Genomic DNA, 22,227 nt, shown 5'->3' on the forward strand with positions numbered 1-22,227 from the left:
TGCAACATAGTTTTAATTTACATTAACAATTTAGTGGATATAATATCAAATCAAGATTATCTAGGTGGAAGGGTAGAAACATATCGATCGGTGGTAGGGTGACGTTAATTACTTTGGTGCTTAATGCTATTCCTATTTTCACTCTTTCTTTCTACAAAGCACCAAAGAAAATCACACAAGAAATAAGAAGTCATCTTAGTAATTTTTTGTGGAATGGAAATATCAACAAAAGATGCATCCATTGGGTGAAGTGGAAGAATGTTTGTAAGCCCAAAGAGAAAGGAGGGTTAGGAATAAGAGATGTTGGTGAAATGAACAAAGCCCTTCTTCTAAAATGGAAGTGGAGAATTTTGAAGGAGGACAAAGCAATTTGGAGTAAACTTCTTCTCTTGAGATATCACAATCCAAAACTCAAAGTGTTAGCCTCTTGTGAGGAAGTCCTAAACCGTGAGGATTCTTCTTGGTGGAAGGATGTTATCCTTAACGATTTCAAGGAAGAGAGTTCCGATGAGGGATTTTCCGATTGGGTCAATTGCAAGCTCAAGAGAGGCAACAACATTCTTTTTTGGCATAGTTGTTGGTTGGGAGATCAAACTCTTAGTACCTCTTTCCCGTACTTGTTCGATCTTTCAACCAATAAGCTTTGCGCGGTTAGTGAGGTGGTCTCTTGGAATAACGGAACCTTTTCCTGGAACATTGATGCCATTGTCGGTACCGAGCGAATGCTTCCTCCGGGTTCTTTTGGGGGAGACTCGGCCGGTGCCTCTCAATTGAGGGAATTAAAGGTTTTATTAAACGGAATTGAGCCGGATAACACCGATGTTGACGACTTCCAATGGAATCTAACCTCTAACGGTTGTTTTTCGGTTTCTAGTGTTTCTACGGCGGTGTCTAACGCTAAGGATTTGGCTTGGACAACTTCTATAATCAAATTGTTGGAAGTTGTTTGGAAGGTAAATATTCCAAAAAAGATCAAAATTTTCTTTTGGAGATTCTTTATCAATAGACTTCCTTTAAAAGACCTTTTGGTTCATAGAGGTATGTCTAATCTTCCCTCCCTAGATTGTGTGTTTTGTTCAAATCATCCGGAAACTTTGGAACACCTCTTCTTCCATTGTCTTGCTTTGAAAGTGGTTTGGGATAGAATTTATCTTTGGTTGGGCGATGGATTGGAGTTTTTTTTGGAAGATTTCAAGAATTTCGGAAGCATTCAAGAGAAGGTGAAAAATATAAAGAATAGAGAAAAAATCAATCTCATTTGGTTGGCTCTTACTTGGAGTATTTGGATCACTAGAAACAACATTATTTTTGAAAATGCTTCCTTTAGCTATGAAGTGATTATCTATAACATTATGTTCTATTCTTGGAGGTGGTTATGTAATAGTGACACTAAGTCTAGGTTTATTTTCTATGATTGGTACAAGCTACCACTTAATAGTTTCAACTCTTATTAGAGTTTTTTGGTTGTAAGGGTTGCACCCCTAGTGCGATTTCTTTAATCAATTGCCTATTAAAAAAAAAAAACAATTTAAATCAGTATATTGATATTATCATAGAAAGACATCAACATGTATAAGGAATATATCTAAGGTATAGATAGCATGTATAAAATGAATAGTATCTAAGGATGTTATCTTACCTAATCTATCTTTTAATACACAACAAATACATCAGTTCATCAACTATTTCAGTTATCAAAACAAACAATTACCTATAAGATACATTATTTCATCAATTACTTAATTTTCATATAACATTCACATTGTTTCATTGCTAATCCAGCCATGTTAAAAAGAATAATATAGTAGTATTTATAAAATTATATCCACATAATACTTAGCAAAATTAAATTCTCATGCAAATGTGTATGACTAATGTGAATGTCCATTCAAGCACTTGTTATTTTACTGGTATGTAACACAATGTATGTCACTTGTAAGAAGTGTTGGCCAATAAATTGTAACAAATACACAGAAATTAAACATGATGGAAGAAATTATAATGCAAGGGTTATTTCTTACATGTTTAGTGATATCCTTATGAAACATTCTAGCTTTTCCCTCCAAATCCACCTATCATGTATAAAACAAAAAAAATACTGTCAGAATGTTTAGATTCAATAAAACACCCAAATATAGATTTTCAACAAGGAAACTAATTGTTCTATTTATGCAGAGATTCCATTAATCAGAATGATTTAGACTAAAAATAGTGGAAAAAACGTACAATCGTAGGTCTCTTGAATAAGCCATCTTTAACTCTTTCATGCAATTCCTCACACTCCGCCTGAAACCAAAGTCATATGTCAAAAAACTCAAAATTTTAAAAGCACAATAAAACTGATATAATATACCATTATGATTAGCATTTGGTATAACTTTATGTTCAATAGATATCGCCGCATCCATAAAGTAATCCAAACTCCACTCAACACGGGCTTAGCTTATGTAAAAGTCAATAAAGCAATCCATCACTAATTTTTAAGAAATCGATTAAAAGAAATGAACTCAGCATTCACGCTGAAGGTGACAACTTCTTTTGGTACATGAAAATTCAGTGGGAGAAAAGTTTCCCCATTATATGTGTATGGCATGGTACAAGCTATTGAAAATGGTAGATAAGTCACTATTCACTTGCCAATGAAGGGTTTCACTAACATGAAACAAGGCAAAAACCTTTGAGTTAATGCAATGTGATCCTTCTAGTTGAGCTAATCCTCAATGGCAGAGATCATAGTTTCTACTAAAAATAGTAAGATAATTCAGCCGTACCTCGGAGAAATTATCATCAGATAGCATATTAATGCTGATGTCTTTAATAAAACGAGAAGATTGCAAACGGATTTCCCCATTGTCGCTACCGCGAAAAATGGAATCAGAGTCGCCACTAATATATTTATCCCATCGAGGGAAAGGAATACCAGAAAACCTAACTCGAATAAGAACAAGGTCTTTCGACCAGAGAACAGGGCACGGGAGTCGGTTACGCAAGGGGAAGGTGTTAGCACCCCTCGCGCCCATCGTACTCGATGGTATCCACCTATGTTTGTTTCTATCTAAAGGGTGTATCTATGTCTAAACCTAAATGCGAATACATGCAAAAGAAATACGGGGAAAAGAAGGAATTATTTACAAGTGTGTTCGCTTAGGCCCCGCGACCCAATGCCTACGTATCCTTTTCAGGAATCAGAACGACCGTAGTTCGGCTCCATAGTTTCCATTTGTTTTGTGTTTTTTAGTTGAACAAAGGTTAAGGTCACAATCCACGATGCTCGACCTTTGGAGACTTATACGCCTACTTTTGGAAAGGACTTAACTTGTTCTTAAGCGCCTAACAAGGCAAAAGAATGAACTTGGGTTTGTGTTTTTTATGTAACTACATGATGAACAAAACCCAATACAAGGTTTCGCACCACTTCGTCACTTTGTTTTAATTTGAGCCTTTATTAAGTGTTTTAAGTGTTTTTGGTTGGGTATTTTTTAAGGGGAATTTACTTTGCGATTAGAATCACATAAAAATGTATAATGATCAAGAAGCAGATTAGGGAATGAATCCCACCCACTTCTATCCCATTATATAATGTTCAAGAAACAGATTAGGGAATGAATCCCACTCATTTCTATCCCATTAATTAATGTTTGAGAAACAGATTAGGGAATGAATCCCACTCATTTCTCTCCCATTAAGTAGCGACCGAGAAACAGATTAGGGAATGAATCCCACTCATTTCTATGCCACTAAGTGATTGAGAAACAAATTAGGGAATGAATCCCACTCATTTCTCTATCACTTTCTTAATGTGATTCGCATCTTTATTTATTAGTGTTTTAATGTTGAAAAAGAAAAAGAATGAACAAAGGGGGACTAACCTATTCTCTAATCTAAGTTATTATAATCTACCAGTGGCCCTAAGGTCAAGGATAAGGGATCTCTACTTATGTTATCATGCATAGACTACAACCTAAGTTGTTCTATGTGACTAATCTTAATGAAGATTGAAGTCACCACCCTAAGGGAACATGGTAAGCATATAGTAAGAGATAAGAAAAAGTAACAAGCAAGGTAGGTGACTTAATAAAGTCCCTAACCAAGTCTACTCCTAAGAGAGACTACACACAATGAATCCCAAGAGAAAACAATCCACAAAAGGTGGAGGAAGAACAAACAATCGTCGCCTTCTAAACTAACAACAATCAAAGTGTAAAAGAAGAGGCAAAGCGTGAGAAAGAGGGAAGAAAGCCCTAGGGCAGTAGCAAACCAAGGAAATTAGTGTCCTAAATCAAACACAAAAGCACTATAACATCTCACAAATGTATTCACAAGAAGTTACTAAAGTATCGCATGTATCGTTACTTAACAATTAATGAACAAACATCAATTAACCAAAACAAAAAGCGAATGAAAACATGAGCTAAACTTGAGGTCAGTAGCATATTAATTCTTTTATAGGTCTAAGACCTTGTACCAATCCATGTTAGTCAATTAACTTGAAGCAAACAAAGTTCTAACAAAACTACACAAAACTAGGTCAAAACTAGTTAGTAGAATGCAAATTAGGAGTGAAGTTTAGAAAGATGTAATCAAATGATACAAGTCAGTAGCAAATAACCTCTAATAGGTGTCTAAACAGCCACAAAATCATGCCAAGGAGTTTCATACAAAACTATAGGTCATCGGTACAAGTTATGATACAATCGTCAACCAAAAACAAGTTATTTACATGTGAGAAAGAAAAATCAAGTAAAATAAGAAAACATGATTTAAAAAATTCAACTCCAGGTCTTAGGACCTCTAAACATCCCTAATTATATGTACAAAAAGGAACCAACATTATTGCATGAATGTATTTCAATTTGAGGGCGCAAACGCCGCAATTATCCATTAGAGACGCATGTTAATCGAGTTAAACGAAACTAACCAAATACCAAGCAAAACAAAGAATTAGGAATTCATTTTTTACACACAATATCATGGATTAGTCTATTAAAACTAAATAAAAATTGGCAATTATATTCGACTCCTAAAGCCCCTAATCAAATTAGTTTGTAAAACATACTAAACATAAAAGCAAAATGGATATATCTAAGGAAAATATTTATTAAAAATAGTAAATCAAATCAAAAAAATCCACAAAAATTATGACAATTATCTAAACACAAAATTAAATCTAAAACATATTTTTATTGATTTTATTTGGTGAGAAAACCGGTTTATAAATCAAAAGTCATTGAAGAAACAAATTAAAATAGAACTAAAATCTGCCTTAGCATAGGGGTGTAAAAGTAAAAAACTTGAACTGAAACTCTATTGTTATGCATGCGTGGGCCCATTAGGAGTGGTGTGAAGCTCAAAGCGCTAAAGCCCATTGATGTAAACGTGGCCCAGAATCTCTTATCACACTATTCCATTTTATTATCCATTTTGTATTGTTCAGCATGAATTATTTAACATGTCATATAGTTCCTTTTATTGATCAACAGCGTAACATAGCACAACAAGAAATCAATTGGGCCATTTCACTTAAGTTACTAAAGGACAAAAAAACAACCCTGAACCAATCACAGTGCCACACATCCCTAACTAATCATATGAAAGAAGACAAAATAGCAATTGCATGGGAATGGGGCCAATAGATGAGTGCCACGCGCGCAAACTGAATGCAAACAAAAAGGAGACAGACGCCGGTGCCGGAGAGACCTCCGATCGTCTTCTCCGGCGGCTCCTGCGGTGGAGGTTCATAAAAATTTCCAGAAACGCAAAAAGTTGACGCCTTTCTCCTCAGAATTTCACACTGATTACAGATCCGGCATTAGATTTTCCTAAATCTTTCTCTAATGTCTGATCCGAACACAACAACCAAACCCTAACTTCTATCATCTCCACCAAAGCGCGAAATAAACACCTCTACATGATCCTTGTAATCATCTAAAGCTCGAATACATCATTTAAACACTTCAACAGGCATCAATCAAAAGGAACCGAAATCAAACTTTACATTGCAAATGCAACACATATTGAAAACATGGTGGTTCTAATTGTCCTAACCCAATCCCTGATGACGGGTTCCAGGCCTATACATGCTTCTAATGCTAGGGAGTAGAGCTTACTTGTTAAGAATCTTGATTCAAAGAAATGAGAGAGAACTCCACGAATCTTGAAGTTCCTTGGCAGTGATGGTGATGTCGACGATAGCTTCTTGATGTATGATTCTTCCACTGAGAAGTAAACTCAGTGTGCAATGCTTCTTGAAACTTGTAGTAAGATGATGGTGATGAAGTTCCTTGAAGTGTTGAAGATGTGGATCCGGTTTGTGAGAGTTGTTGGGGTTGATGAAGATGGTGAGGTGATTTAGAGGAATGATAGAAGAGGGAGAGAACGAGGAGGGAATGGTGAGGGCATGGAGAGAGTGAAGAGAGAAATGGAAAAGTGAGTAAGTTTGAAAAAAAATGAAGTCCTTGTTTATGAAGAGTTGCTCCTTATATGTGGTGAGTGTATGGAGTGGTATTGTGTGGTGTAGTGTAGTGAAAAGTATTCTCTTTTAAACTTAATGAACAAGGAGTATATATTTATGGTATGTTTTGTGTAAGCTTTTGATATGTGTAGTGTTTGCATGGTTAGTAGTGGAAAATGATGATGATGAGAATTGATGCATGCTGCAGGGTCTTCGAGCTCTAAATGTGTTGCCAAGGAAATGTTCATGAGGAGCCTACTTTGCACATGCATATCTCTATCCATGGCTCATTATTTTTACCAATTTTGTGGTCATTATAAAGAGGGGATGAACTAGAATAACATCGATGTTGAATGCTTCCTGAAACAATTCCTGGAATTTTGAGAAAGTTGTTTACAAACATGGTCGCACACAATTGCTTTTGGCGCTCGCGTGGCATGAAGGCTGGCCCCTGTCTTAACCAAAATGGAGTTTTGCGAGGACATGACTTTAGACCCTCGTGATTCGCTCATCCTATATCCACCTTTTATGAATCTTAGATCAATGGGAAGAGGGCATGTCAAGGAACAATTCCGCACCACGCTTGAGCCCAACGGATATCTATAAGCCTCTAAAAATAACTTTGAAATCAGCACGCCATGTGCTTGATGAAAGGCTCATGCGTGACCTGGAATTTTGACCTGGCCGGATGCACAATTTTGACTCTGCGAAGAGGTGACTTTGGAGCTTAACAAGTGCTTCAATATTGATCCAATTGATACAATTCTCGGTGAGTTGCATAGAGGACACGACAAAGGATAGATTTACACCAAGTTTGTACCTTATGGGCCTTTGCATTTCTCTAAAACTGACTTCAAAGATGGCATACCAACTGTTTGATGAAATGTGCCATGCGTGACCTGGATTTGTGCCCAGCAATGTGACTTGAACAAATGAATCTCTTCAATCTTCACATCTCATTATCTCATGATCTAGCCTTCTAATGAAAATCTCTTCAACTACAAAAATGTAGAGGGACATGAATAGAACGTCTTTGATGTTTCGATTTTTTTGAAATGAAGCTTTGAAACGCGTGAAAAAGTGCTGTGAAGTTGGCTGATCAGCCAATTCCAACGCTTTCCAAACTCTTTCAAATTTTTCTAAGTATGGGGACTTTCCACTTTTAGCCTTTCCATTTTCAACTACCATTTCCGAAATGGAAATTTTGAATGTTTCTTGATTTTATTTATTTCTTTGACTTTCTTTGACCGATTTTCCACCAAAAGTCAACATTTGACTGTTGACTTTGACCAAAAAGTCAACATTTTCTGATTTTTCTGATTTCAGATGAATTTCCCGATTAATCCGTTTCGGAACCAATTCTCAATCAACTTCCAACCAAATAACTCCAGTGAATGATATTTCTTCAAGACAGCTATATCTCGCGTCCACAAACATCTCCTGATTAAATCTTGACCGGAAAGTCGACAGGGTTGGATTTGGTCAAAAACCCTAATCTGAAAGCCCTGATGAATATGAGATTTGTATCTTTTAACTTGAGCTTTGATTTGGAGAGAATAAAACCCTGATTTTAGGAGTGTGCTATTGGAAATGATCCTCTATAATCAAACTTCAGACCCTTTATTATGAGGTATGTACGTGAATGTAATATGAAAGCCAATTGGATATAAATAAATGGGCAAATTTTGGGGTGCAACAGCTGCCCCTATTCAATCTTCTTGGACCTGAATGTACAAACATCTTGGGTTTCGGACATGAGAGGTGTAAGTGGATTGAATACCCGAAAGTACCATCAAAATTTGCATTCTGCGGTAAATCAAAGAGTGTTGAATGTTATCAAAGGATACCAGCTGAAGGTGGACCTTAAACAGGTTGCTAACCTCAGTTAGACTTCAAAAAGAGACACAACCGAAGGGTGACTCGATAAAGGATGAAACCAGCCGAAGGGGAATCCGATCCTAGTTTACTAACCTCAGTAAGACTTCAAAAAGAGACACAGCCGAAGGGTGACTCGATAAAGGATGTAACCAGCCGAAGGGGAAACCGATCCTAGTTTGCTAACCTCAGTTAGACTTCAAAAAGAGACATAGCCGAAGGGTGACTCGATAAAGGATGAAACCAGCCGAAGGGGAATCCGATCCTAGTTTGCTAACCTCAGTTAGACTTCAAAAAGAGACACAGCCGAAGGGTGACTCGATAAAGGATGTAACCAGCCGAAGGGGAAACCGATCCTAGTTTGCTAACCTCAGTTAGACTTCAAAAAGAGACACAGCCGAAGGGTGACTCGATAAAGGATGAAACCAGCCGAAGGGGAATCCGATCCTAGTTTGCTAACCTCAGTTAGACTTCAAAAAGAGACACAGCCGAAGGGTGACTCGATAAAGGATGTAACCAGCCGAAGGGGAAACCGATCCTAGTTTGCTAACCTCAGTTAGACTTCAAAAAGAGACACAGCCGAAGGGTGACTCGATAAAGGATGAAACCAGCCGAAGGGGAATCCGATCCTATTTTGCTAACCTCAGTTAGACTTCAAAAAAGAGACACAACCGAAGGGTGACTCGATAAAGGATGAAACCAGCCGAAGGGGAATCCGATCCTATTTTGCTAACCTCAGTTAAACTTCAGAAAAGAGACACACCCGAAGGGTGACTCGATAAAGGATGAAACCAGCCGAAGGGGAATCCGATCCTAGTTTGCTAACCTCGGTTAGACTTGAACAAGGAGACGTAGCCGAAGGACGACTCCAAAAGGAAGAAACCAACCGAAGGGGAATCTTACCAAATTGCTAACCTCAGTTAGACTTCAAAGAGAGACACAGCCGAAGGGTGACTCGAGATCTAAAAGGGTATGCCAATAATCATTGGACTTGGCGAAACACAAGAACTACAAGGTTCCTTCAGGCCGAAAGGCGGGATGTAATTATACAAGAGTGACAATCATTCGAATTGCCATACACAAAGTATGAGTTATCTAAACGATTGAACTCAGCAAACGGGAAATCACCAAAGAGATAATGATCTTTGTGCAGAATGAATTTGTATCCAATCCACACTGGAGAGAGAAAATGAGACTTCTTTTGGGGATATACTACCTTCTGCCTTTGGAGCACATACCCGTTTGGCTTATGCATTGATGCATGCTTGATTTTTCTCATAGCGTAAAGCTCCATATTCATGGAAATGCTACACATTTTGTAAATGCAATATGAATGCAATGATTGCTATATGCAAGAGATGATGGATGGACATCGGAGGGAGCCTTCCGTCCTAAGCACTCTGTGGGGGCTTCCTCTTGGCGCCCTGACTTTGCGAGGCCACACCAGATGGTTTCTTGACCGACCCTTAATGAGTCGCTTCTCCAGGGAAAAACTTGCACCAGGTGATTTGTGGGGAAAGAGACACGATGACACTTTTGAGAGACATTATCGTGATCATGTTTGGAAACTTTGAAGATTGCACCTCCCCTTTTTGAACTTCCACATCTTTGTCGAAGCATGAGGGAATCTAATCAACACTGCGGAGCATTTGAACCTTGGATGAGAGCTCTTCAGAGGAATGAACTCAGGTTTTTTGAAGGAAATGAGACCTTTGGGTTCTTGAAGCGTAGGTGCTGGCATCTGACTGTGCTGAATGATCGGAGCTTCCTGCAAAACAAATCAAGCAAATATGCCCCAGGTATGATGGTTCTACCTCGTCCATCATCCCAAGTACTCAAAATCTTTAAGCAATTCTATTTGTTTTAGCTCATGTTCTTTTTGTAGGACCTTAATGTTAGAAATGCAATGCTTACCAAAATAATTGGACGTTTTTGTAAACAAAACAGTAAAAATAAAACGATGTAGGAATTTTTTGAGTGAAAAATCTTTTTATTAATGAAAAGAAGTGCCTAACATAGGCGAGTACATCAGGAAGCGGCCTCCTTGAGGAGGTGGCCACCAAAAAAAAGAAAACAAACAACATTTACAAACATGGCAACGTAAGAAAAGATTCCATTGGGTTCCAATCTTGCTATGCCTTGCAGATCTTCAATATTCCTTCTGCTTGGCTTTCCAAAATGGATGAATGGATTGATCCTTTGCCCTTGTGAGCCCTCCAATTGTGGTGACTAGCTATACTCGAGGATCTAATGCGCGACGCAGTCATTCGCTTTTTGTCCCTCTTTTGCCTGGACCGCCCTTTCGGGTTTTCAATCCACCAGGACCCCTTTTTTGCCTAAGTCGCCCTTTCGGGTTTTCAACTTAGCGGGTGTACTTTATTTCTTTTTTATTCTTTTGCCTGATCTTTTCCTTTTCTTTTATTTTTATTTTTGATCAGGTTTATGTGAAGTATTTTTTAACTGCATCGGCATTCACGGGAAGTGGGAAGTCTTCGCCATCCATAGTTGAGAGGATCATGGCGCCACCTGAGAAGACTTTCTTTACGACATAAGGCCCTTCGTAATTCGGAGTCCACTTTCCCCTAGGATCATTGTGAATAGGCAAGATCTTCTTGAGCACAAGGTCACCAACCTGAAAGTGTCGAGGTCTAATCTTCTTGTCGAAGGCTCTCTTCATCTTCTTTTGATAGGCTTGCCCATGGCATATGGCTGCCAGTCTCTTTTCATCAATGAGGTTCAATTGATCAAATCTGGTCTGGACCCAATCAGCTTCACTGAGCTTCACATCTGTTAATACCCTTAATGAAGGAATCTCAACCTCAACCGGAAGAATCGCTTCCATGCCATATACTAATGAGAAGGGAGTTGCCCTTGTGGAAGTACGCACCGAGGTACGATAACCATGTAAAGCAAAGGGCAACATCTCATGCCAATCCTTATAAGTGACCACCATCTTTTGCACAATCTTCTTGATGTTTTTATTGGCCGCTTCAACTGCGCCATTCATCTTTGGCCGATACGGGGAGGAATTATGATGCGTGATCTTGAAGTTCTCGCATAGTTCCTTCACCATCTTATTATTGAGGTTGGATCCATTATCGGTGATAATTCTTTCGGGAACCCCATAACGACAAATTATATGGTGCTTGATGAAACGAGTCACTACTTGCTTGGAGACATTTGCATAAGAAGCAGCTTCAACCCACTTGGTGAAGTAGTCAATAGCAACGAGGATGAAACGATGTCCATTAGAGGCGGTGGGCTTAATTTCCCCAATCATATCGATGCCCCACATAGCAAATGGCCAAGGAGATGTCAACACATTCAGAGGAACCGGAGGTACATGAACCCTATCTGCATACACTTGACATTTGTAACATACCACCACATGGTTGAAACAATCATGTTCCAAGGTAGACCAATAATAACCTGCTCTCAATATTTTCCTACCCATGGTGTGTCCACTAGCATGTGTACCAAAGGATCCTTCATGCACCTCTTGCATGATCTTTGCTGCTTCGTGTCTATCCACGCATCTGAGCAACACAGAATCAAAATTCCTTTTGTACAACACACCTCCAGCAATGAAGAACTTGGCGGATAGTCTCTTCAGAGTTTTCCTATCCGTAAGGGAAGCACCCTCAGGATACTCTTGGGTCTCCAGAAATTTCTTAATGTCATAAAACCATGGTTTCTCATCAGGCACATTATCAATGACGCCACATAATGCAGGTTCATCCAACCTTTTGATCACAATTGACGGCGCTTCATTGTCCCATTTGACTTTGAACATGGATGCTAAAGTGGCCAAAGCATCAGCCAAATGATTTTCCTCTCGAGGGATGTGATCGAAGGTGATCTCATCAAAGTATTGAGCCAATTTCACCACATGTTCTCTATAGGGAATCAAGTTGGGGTGGCGTGTTTCCCAATCTCCGTTGATCTGACTAATCACCAAAGCAGAATCTCCATAAACTGCGAGATTTTTAATCCTCAAATCAATGGCTGCCTCAATACCATATATGCAAGCCTCGTATTCAGCCACATTATTAGTACAATCAAAACAAATCCTGGCCGTAAATGGAATATGAAAACCTGTTGGAGAAGTAAGCACAACCCCAATACCATTACCCAATGCATTAGAGGCACCATCGAACACGAGCGTCCATCGCGCCCCTGGTTCGGGTCCTTCCTCTTGATCTTGACTTTTGGAAGTCTCTGCCACGCACATTATATCTTCATCAGGAAACTCAAAGTACATAGACTGGTAATCGTCCACAGGTTGATGCGCAAGATAATCAGCAATTACACTACTTTTAATGGCCTTCTGAGTAGTGTATTGTATGTCATATTCTGTCAAGATCATTTGCCAACGGGCAATCCTCCCTGTCAATGCTGGTTTCTCAAATATATATTTGATTGGGTCCATCTTTGAAATCAATAAAGTGGTGTGAGTCAACATATACTGTCTCAGTCGGCGAGCAGCCCATGCCAAAGCACAGCAAGTTTTCTCGAGTAGTGAGTATCTTGATTCACAATCGGTAAACTTTTTGCTAAGGTAATAAATTGCGTGCTCTTTTCGACCGGACTCGTCATGCTGACCCAGCACAAACCCCATTGAATTCTCGAGGACCGTCAGGTACATAATCAACGGTCTACCTTCCACTGGAGGCATGAGGATTGGAGGCTCTTGTAAATACTCTTTAACCTTATCAAATGCCTTTTGACAATTGTCATCCCACTTTATTGCCTGATTCTTTCTCAATAACTTGAAGATAGGTTCACACGTGGCGGTAAGGTGTGAGATGAACCTTGCAATATAATTCAACCTTCCCAGGAACCCACGAACCTGCTTCTCAGTCCTCGGCTCAGGCATCTCTTGTATAGCTTTTACCTTGGCGGGATCGACCTCAATACCCTTCTCACTTACAACGAAACCAAGCAACTTTCCCGATCTCACTCCGAAGGTACATTTATTGGGATTCAACCTTAACCTGAACTTTCTTAATCTTTCGAACAATTTCTTCAGGTGAACAAGGTGCTCCTCTTCTGTATGGGACTTTGCGATCATGTCATCCACATAGACCTCTATCTCTTTATGAATCATGTCGTGAAACAAAGTCACCATAGCTCTTTGATAGGTTGCCCCAGCATTCTTCAACCCGAATGGCATGACCTTGTAACAAAAGGTGCCCCAAGGTGTAATGAATGTTGTCTTTTCCATGTCCTCGGGTGCCATCTTTATTTGATTGTAACCAGAAAAACCGTCCATGAAGGAGAAAACCGAGAACTGAGCAGTATTATCTACCAATACATCAATGTGAGGAAGCGGGAAATCATCCTTCGGGCTCGCCCTATTCAGATCTCGATAGTCGACACACATTCGTACCTTCCCATCTTTCTTAGGTACAGGTACAATGTTGGCGACCCATGGTGGATAAACTGTTACAGCAAGAAAACCTGCATCAAACTGCTTTTGAACCTCTTCTTGGATTTTCTTGGACATATCAGGACGTGTTCTCCTGAGTTTCTGTTTGACGGGCGGAGAATTTTCTTTAAGGGGTAGCCTGTGCACAACAATATCAGTATCTAATCCAGGCATATCTTCGTAAGACCATGCGAAGATATCAGAATACTCCTTCAACATTCCAATCAACTTTTCTTTCACATTCTCATTCAAAGAAGCCCCTATTTTAACCTCCCTTCTCGTCTCTTCGGTGCCAAGATTCACCGTCTCAATAGGCTCTTGATGTGGCTCGATCACTTTCTCTTCTTGTTTCAACAATCTGGCCAACTCATCAGGCAATTCACAATCTTCTTCATCCCCTTCTTCAGCGGTGTAGATAGGATTGCCAAAGTCATAACGAGGCATAACAAGATCGTTGTCAACAGAATCTGGAGGGGAAGTGGATCTGCATGGATTATGATTTATGCTTTATTTTAGAATGGAGGGATGATGATGAATAAGAAACGTTGCCATTTTTTTTATTTATTAATTATAAATGTAAAAGTAAAAAAAATGAAAGACAGCGAACAAAATATTTGAATGCAAAAACGTCCTTTTATTAATGATTTTAACATTGAAAAACAACAAATGAGGCCCTACATGTGTTCACTGTGTCTTGGGCAGAACACAGGAATTATTGCATGATAAACAAAAACAAACAATATTACTTTTGATCAAGAGCAATTGAGATGATGTCTTCAGATGACCAGTTAAGAAGCTTTTGTCCCGGGACACACGGCTTGATCCATTCTTCAATATCATAATCACTATCCATATCATAATCAACAGCGCAAATATGATCCTTGACGATGCCAGCACTAGAGAACTTGATCGGAACGAAGGTTCCGGGCTTCTTAGAGGCATCATTAGACGAACTCTGACCCAACTGATATCCAATCCCACATTTATCCTGCTTGATTGGTAGATCCAAGACTCGGCCCCATCCTTCAGGATGACCAGATTCAACCACAGCTTTAGCTTCCTTTAGTGAAGACATGGGAGCCTCCAACTTCTTATTGTCAACATAAGGGATCTTGATAGTCTGGACAGCCTCAAAGGCTTGGCAAGGCGTCTCGTGGACCTCTCCTTCCACATCAATATACCTGAAGGACGCAAGATGGCTTACCACGTGTTCTTCCTCCCCACATATTGTGACTATCTTTCCTTGAGTCGTGAATTTGAGTTTCTGATGCAATGTGGAAGTCACGGCCCCAGCAGCATGGATCCATGGACGTCCCAGGAGACAACTGTAAGACGGGTGGATATCCATCACAAAGAAGGTAATAGTGAAAAGCTGAGGGCCTATCATTATTGGCAAGTCAACCTCCCAAATACTGATCTCTTTGACCCATCAAAGGCTCTCACTGTCAATTCACTCGGCCTTATCTCGACACCAGAATAATCTAGCCTCATCAAAGACGACTTCAGTAATACATTCAGAGAAGATCCATTATCCACGAGAACACGAGATAACATAGTCCCTTTACATTCCACTGATATATGCAAAGCTCTATTGTGGTTTCTACCTTCGGAGGGCAAGTCTGCATCAGTGAATCCCAATCCATTACCAGCATTGATGTTTGACACCACCCCTTCAAGTTGATTCACTGAGATCTCTGGAGGGACGAAAGCAGTGCTTAAAAGTTTCAACAAAGCGTTTCGATGTGTCTCCGAACACAAGAGCAACTGCAAGATCGAAATCTTTGATTGAGTTTGACTCAGTTGGTCAACCACTTTATACTCACTTTTCTTGATAATCTTTAGGAACTCTTCCATCTCTTTGGCCACAGTATCTTCAGAGTTAGAGCTTTGCCCCGGATCCACCGTATCTTCTACCACTCTTTTCCCTTTTGCTTGAGCTAGAGCTTCTGCATTGTCATCGCGAGTATTCTGGAGAGGATTGAAAATACGACCACTTCTTGTCATTCTTCCAATGCCAACAACATTATCAACATCTTCTTTCCCAACCGGTGCTTTAATCTCGTACTTGGCCCCTTGGTAGAAAACTTCTCCCCCATAGTTCCAAGGGATTGCTTTTTCACTATTATATGGGACAGGACCAGGGAGTGTGATAACCAAAGGAGGTGCTCTGGCAGGAATTGGAATCTTGGCAGGAGTATACGGGATGGATGCCACATTAACTTCGTTTTCAACCATTTCAGGACGTCGCACATGTTCAAACTGTAGATACCCACTATCTATCAACTGTTGAATACCCCTTTTCACCTTATCGCAAACTGAGGAAATGGCCATACAATCAATACAACATTCTCCACAACCAGAGTATAAACCCATCTTCAATAATTCCTTCTTCAATAAGGGCAACAGAGAGCCCAATTCGATCACATCCTTGACTAGGCGAGTATCTTCAACAACCTCAATAGCATTTGCCGCGTGAGCTCCATGGGGAGGCATAGGATTCTGAACAACATTAGGTCCTTGAGTAGGAGTAAACTCGATGGCTTTAGAGTCGAGAAGATCCTGGACTTTATGCTTCAATGCCTTGCAGTTTTCAATATTATGTCCAGGTGACCCAGAGTGGAACTCACATCTTGCATTGGCATCCCAACCAGGAGGCAACTTAGCAGGAGTGGCCAAGGTCCTCAATTGGACCAAATTCAAATCGAGGAGGTATGGCAACACTTGTGCATATGTCATCGGGATCGGATCGAAAGCCCTTTCTGGCAATTTCGGCCTTTGTTGATACTGACGCGGCAGATACCCTTGTTGTTGACGTTGGAAGGGAGCATTCGGGATAGTCACAGCGGCTACTTGTTGATGAGCCTGATTTCTGCCACCACCATAGTAAGCAGCACTAGTCTCACCTTCCCTTTTCTTGGCAAACCCATTGTATGGCTTTTTTCCACCAGCCCCAGAGGAGGAACTAGCAGCACTTGGATTCTGTATTCTGTCTCACTTTCAATTTGTTCACCAATCATGACCAACTCGGCGAAACTCGAGGATGCAGAGCAAGCGGAGTAGTATTGGCCCTCCAGAGTGTTGGTGAACATGTCCATCATCTCTCTTTCCAGCATAGGTGGTTGGACTCTAGCCGCCAACTCGCGCCATTTCTGCGCATATTCTTTGAAGGACTCATTAGCTTTTTGGGCAAGATTCTGTAACTGAGTACGGTTCGGTGCCATATCAACATTATACTGATACTGTTTTATGAAAGCATCGACTAGGTCCCTCCAACTTCGGATATTAGCTCTCTCCAATCTCATATACCATTCCAAGGATGCCCCAGTCAGGCTATCTTGGAAGAAGTGCATCAACAATCCTTCATCCTCAGAGTACACATGCATTTTGCGATAGTAAGCTCGGACATGTGTCTTAGGACAAGTATTCCCTTTGTATTTCTCGAAGTCGGGTACCTTGAATTTCGGTGGCACACGGACGCCAGGAACTAAACCCGAGTCATTGATATCCATACCCAATCCTTGGCCTTCCATTGCCCTCATCCTTTCCTCCAGACCTCTAAACATCCTTCCAGCATCATGTGGAAATCCCCATTCACTTTCCGGAAACAAATCCTCGTGTCGGTCCTCTTCCAACACGGGGATAGCAGCAGCCCTTCTGATCTGTTGTGTAGTTTGTACTTCAGGAGTAGGCTGGGGAGGCCCACGAGGATTACCTTGATTGGCAGCAGGAGGAATTACACCAGGTCCTCTGTTCACAGGTTCACCATTGACACGGATATCAGTAGGATTTCTTTGCGGGGGATCCGCAACAACCTGAGCAACTGTGTCCATCCTGATTCTGAGCTCTTCTTGGCGATCAGCCATGCTTTGCATGACTTCCATGAACTGAGCCATCTGAGTAGTAACTTGGGTTCTCATCTGGATAAGATCATCCCTTAACTGATCCATTTGCAGTGAATGATTAGCCCTTGTGTAGTAGCGATGTGTAGGCGGAGGTGCAATTGCTGAAAGAGAAAACCTGATCAGTCAAATAAGAGCATCATCTGATGTACCTGTTTGTGCATGGTGTGCATGAAGTGCATGTGTGCATATGATGTGAGGTGCCATTTTCAGAGTATCCAAAATATTTAATATTAATCAAGAATGTTTAACAATGTGACAAAAAGATAAGCATCAAGAGGAAACAAAAGACTCAAATTTCATTAATAATCTCCTTTTGAGTTTGGGCATACCCATACATTGACAAGATAGTTCAAACAACAGAAAAGATAAAGGACCCCATCCAACAAGCCTGGTGGTGGTCATGAAATACAAGCTCAAACACTAATCCATCTTGGTGTAAAAAAAAGGTCCTCCTTGTCTGAAGTGCTCGTCGCTCCACTTCTTAGTTTCATCAAACATTTTCTTGGTCACTTCTCGATCTCTTCCTTTGACAAAACTTTGAATCACCACATCTTTGCGAAACAACTGCCCATCTAACATATCACAGTGGGCCACCAAGCTCTCATATCCTTTGCAATCAGGGAGGGTATCCTTTTCAGACGTACTTTCTATTTCTGCTATCTGGTTTCTGAGCTTTGCATTCTCTTCTGTTAGTCGAGCGGAACAGAGATGACTACCTTTAAGTTGCGTCTCCATGGCTATCCTTTGAGTAATTTCCTCTTCAAGCTTCTTCTCGATTGCTACCCTCTGAGTGGTTTCCTCTTCAAGCTTCTTTTTCAAACTCTTTACTTCGGCCCTAGCCTCTTTCTCTACTTTGAGCTTGTGAGCCCTTAAATCTTCTCTGTATTCTCGCTTGAGCTTTTCTTCTGCTTTCTTCATCGCTTCTTCTATAACCCTTTGATGGTCCTCAATACGAACAGTGGAAGCTCTTTCACCCTTTTCAGTTCTAGCCCTTTTTTGAACTCTGGAAGATCCTCCTTTCAGCATTTTAACCTCATGTGCTAATTCAGCCCTTTTCTGATCCACCAAGAAATACTTTATTTTAGCGTCTTCCCCTTTTTCTCGCAACCTGATATTTTCCACATGTACTTGGTTGTACTCCTCAGCTGGTACAGTGGCAGTTAAAATCTAAGGTGGTTGTTCATAGAGAGGGCTAACCTTCGGGAAAGGTAACAGGCGCTCCTTAACTCTCTCTTCAACCCATTCAGTATAGGCTTTCTTAGCAATAGCATTCTTTCCCCCCAAGGTAGTTCGGTCTTCTGTATGAATTTTGTTCCACGCACTCCTTACTTTCTCCAAACCTTCTGGATCGGTTCCTTTTTCAAAGCAAACGGACTCAAATATCTCTTTATCCAAAGGCTTGTCCTTCGGTACAAAACCCAACTGGCGCAGTGCTAGCTTCGGATTATAGTTGATAACTCCTTTTGTCCCTATGAGAGGAACATTGCCAAAACTGCCACATCTGGTTATAACTTGCTCGATGTCTGTTCGGAGGTGATACCAAACAATATCATTTGCAGTAAGTCCCATAATCCTTTGGGGCCACTTCTGTGAATCTCTTATAGTGACAAATGCTCCGCTTTTAGGAAAATGTGAAGAAAACCATTCGTACAGTATTGGTAAACAACCCCCAACTGATCCTTTTTTCCCATACCTAGAATGGATGGCATAATAAGTGTCGGCCAATAGAGTGGGTACAGGATTTTGATCCATGAAGAGACAAATGGCAGTGAGATCAACAAAATTTGGAATATTCGGGAACATCACTAATCCAGAGATCATGACGGCCAGGAGAGCATTGAATTCTTTCCACTTTTCCTTATCAGCAAGGGCTTCAGCTTCCCTCATCAGAAATTTCACATAGAATCCATGGGTCCCACCATTAGGCTTCCAATTATCCTTAACGTCCTTCATGCTCAAATAAAGAGCATCAGCAATGCGATCCATTTTGGGCTTCTCAGGTGCACACACAAAAGGAACCTTATGTTGAACTTTGATTTGAAGAATATGTGCATACTCTTCGAGGGTAGGGGCTAGTTGGTAATCTTGAAAGGTAAAGCAGCGCAGCTCAGAATCATAAAACTGAAGAAGAGTGTAGAGACCCCACTCATCAATACGAGTAGTTAACATAAGCAGAATGTGGCCATAAGTCTTTCTGAATTCATCCAAATTTTGCCCAGTAACTCGGGTGCTCAATCGAACCAAAGGTGTTATATCCTCACGGTAGAAACTGCAAGAGAAGGTATGCTTCGTAGTCTTTTTGTTGACGGTCACACTGTTAGCCATTCTTGATGAGAAGTGTTGACTTTGGATACCTGAAAAATGGCATGCATATGAATGATAATCTCTTTTCTCTTCTTTTTTTTTTCTTTCTTCTTTTTTTCTTTCTTTTTTTTTGAAATTAAACATGCTATGATGAGTATGATGCAATGAAAGATCCTCCCCATATAGGATAAGTGTATGTTGCTTCTGAACCAGATCGGATGTTGCAGGGTCAAAAGTCCGACATAGATACCACAAACCCATAAGAACCATGGTCACCAACATAATAGAACAGTCACCAACGGTACCTGTCATGAATATCCCACCCCACTCACAGGTGAATCTAGGTCAAGGTAGGTCAAAAGGTCTCCAGCGTTAGCAACTCTCCAGAAACACCATCATTGTTGCCAATACATGCCAACAACGGTATCCCATTCGAGTCTCGGCTGGTCGTGGGTCTCATGATCGCAATCAACAGAACCTAACATTCTGTTGGCGTCATGACTATCCACTCTATCCTAGGTATCCTATGTGTTAACTCTGGCCTGGGTATTGGGCCTTTTACTTCATAGAACATCCCACCCAACCTGCAAAACAAAGCAGAAAAATATGTGGCCCCCACGGGGACCCATAGTATAGTCCAGATGCATGATATGCAAGCGGAAAATAAACATGATATGCAAGCATATATACAACATGTAAACAAATAAACAAACAAACAAAGAAACACCCAATAAACAAACAAACAAAGGCTAGGATCGACTCGCTAAGAACGGACCAGCACAGGTCTAGCAACGTCCCCAGCAGAGTCGCCAGCTGTCGCTACCCGCGAAAAATGGAATCAGAGTCGCCACTAATATATTTATCCCATCGAGGGAAAGGAATACCAGAAAACCTAACTCGAATAAGAACAAGGTCTTTCGACCAGAGAACAGGGCACGGGAGTCGGTTACGCAAGGGGAAGGTGTTAGCACCCCTCGCGCCCATCGTACTCGATGGTATCCACCTATGTTTGTTTCTATCTAAAGGGTGTATCTATGTCTAAACCTAAATGCGAATACATGCAAAAGAAATACGGGGAAAAGAAGGAATTATTTACAAGTGTGTTCGCTTAGGCCCCGCGACCCAATGCCTACGTATCCTTTTCAGGAATCAGAACGACCGTAGTTCGGCTCCATAGTTTCCATTTGTTTTGTGTTTTTTAGTTGAACAAAGGTTAAGGTCACAATCCACGATGCTCGACCTTTGGAGACTTATACGCCTACTTTTGGAAAGGACTTAACTTGTTCTTAAGCGCCTAACAAGGCAAAAGAATGAACTTGGGTTTGTGTTTTTTATGTAACTACATGATGAACAAAACCCAATACAAGGTTTCGCACCACTTCGTCACTTTGTTTTAATTTGAGCCTTTATTAAGTGTTTTAAGTGTTTTTGGTTGGGTATTTTTTAAGGGGAATTTACTTTGCGATTAGAATCACATAAAAATGTATAATGATCAAGAAGCAGATTAGGGAATGAATCCCACCCACTTCTATCCCATTATATAATGTTCAAGAAACAGATTAGGGAATGAATCCCACTCATTTCTATCCCATTAATTAATGTTTGAGAAACAGATTAGGGAATGAATCCCACTCATTTCTCTCCCATTAAGTAGCGACCGAGAAACAGATTAGGGAATGAATCCCACTCATTTCTATGCCACTAAGTGATTGAGAAACAAATTAGGGAATGAATCCCACTCATTTCTCTATCACTTTCTTAATGTGATTCGCATCTTTATTTATTAGTGTTTTAATGTTGAAAAAGAAAAAGAATGAACAAAGGGGGACTAACCTATTCTCTAATCTAAGTTATTATAATCTACCAGTGGCCCTAAGGTCAAGGATAAGGGATCTCTACTTATGTTATCATGCATAGACTACAACCTAAGTTGTTCTATGTGACTAATCTTAATGAAGATTGAAGTCACCACCCTAAGGGAACATGGTAAGCATATAGTAAGAGATAAGAAAAAGTAACAAGCAAGGTAGGTGACTTAATAAAGTCCCTAACCAAGTCTACTCCTAAGAGAGACTACACACAATGAATCCCAAGAGAAAACAATCCACAAAAGGTGGAGGAAGAACAAACAATCGTCGCCTTCTAAACTAACAACAATCAAAGTGTAAAAGAAGAGGCAAAGCGTGAGAAAGAGGGAAGAAAGCCCTAGGGCAGTAGCAAACCAAGGAAATTAGTGTCCTAAATCAAACACAAAAGCACTATAACAT

The 22,227-nt window shown here is 40.3% G+C and overlaps 1 protein-coding gene and 1 pseudogene across 1 annotated transcript; both read right to left on the reverse strand.

The window, feature by feature from the left end:
* Positions 1-1,687: 1,687 nt before the first annotated feature.
* Positions 1,688-18,391, reverse strand: LOC131650872 (uncharacterized; annotated as a pseudogene).
* A 432-nt stretch (positions 18,392-18,823) lies between these two features.
* LOC131650873 (uncharacterized) lies at positions 18,824-19,981 on the reverse strand. Its single transcript, XM_058920577.1, has one exon. The coding sequence runs from the start codon at positions 19,979-19,981 to the stop codon at positions 18,824-18,826; it is 1,158 nt and encodes a 385-aa protein (XP_058776560.1).
* Positions 19,982-22,227: the final 2,246 nt, after the last annotated feature.

Source organism: Vicia villosa, linkage group LG2, assembly GCF_029867415.1.
Source record: "Vicia villosa cultivar HV-30 ecotype Madison, WI linkage group LG2, Vvil1.0, whole genome shotgun sequence".
NCBI classification, from domain to species: Eukaryota; Viridiplantae; Streptophyta; class Magnoliopsida; order Fabales; family Fabaceae; genus Vicia; species Vicia villosa.

What these genes read in the sequence shown, in the direction of transcription:
- LOC131650873 (XM_058920577.1), bottom strand. Translation starts at nt 19,981, where the DNA reads ATGGCTAACAGTGTGACCGTCAACAAAAAGACTACGAAGCATACCTTC.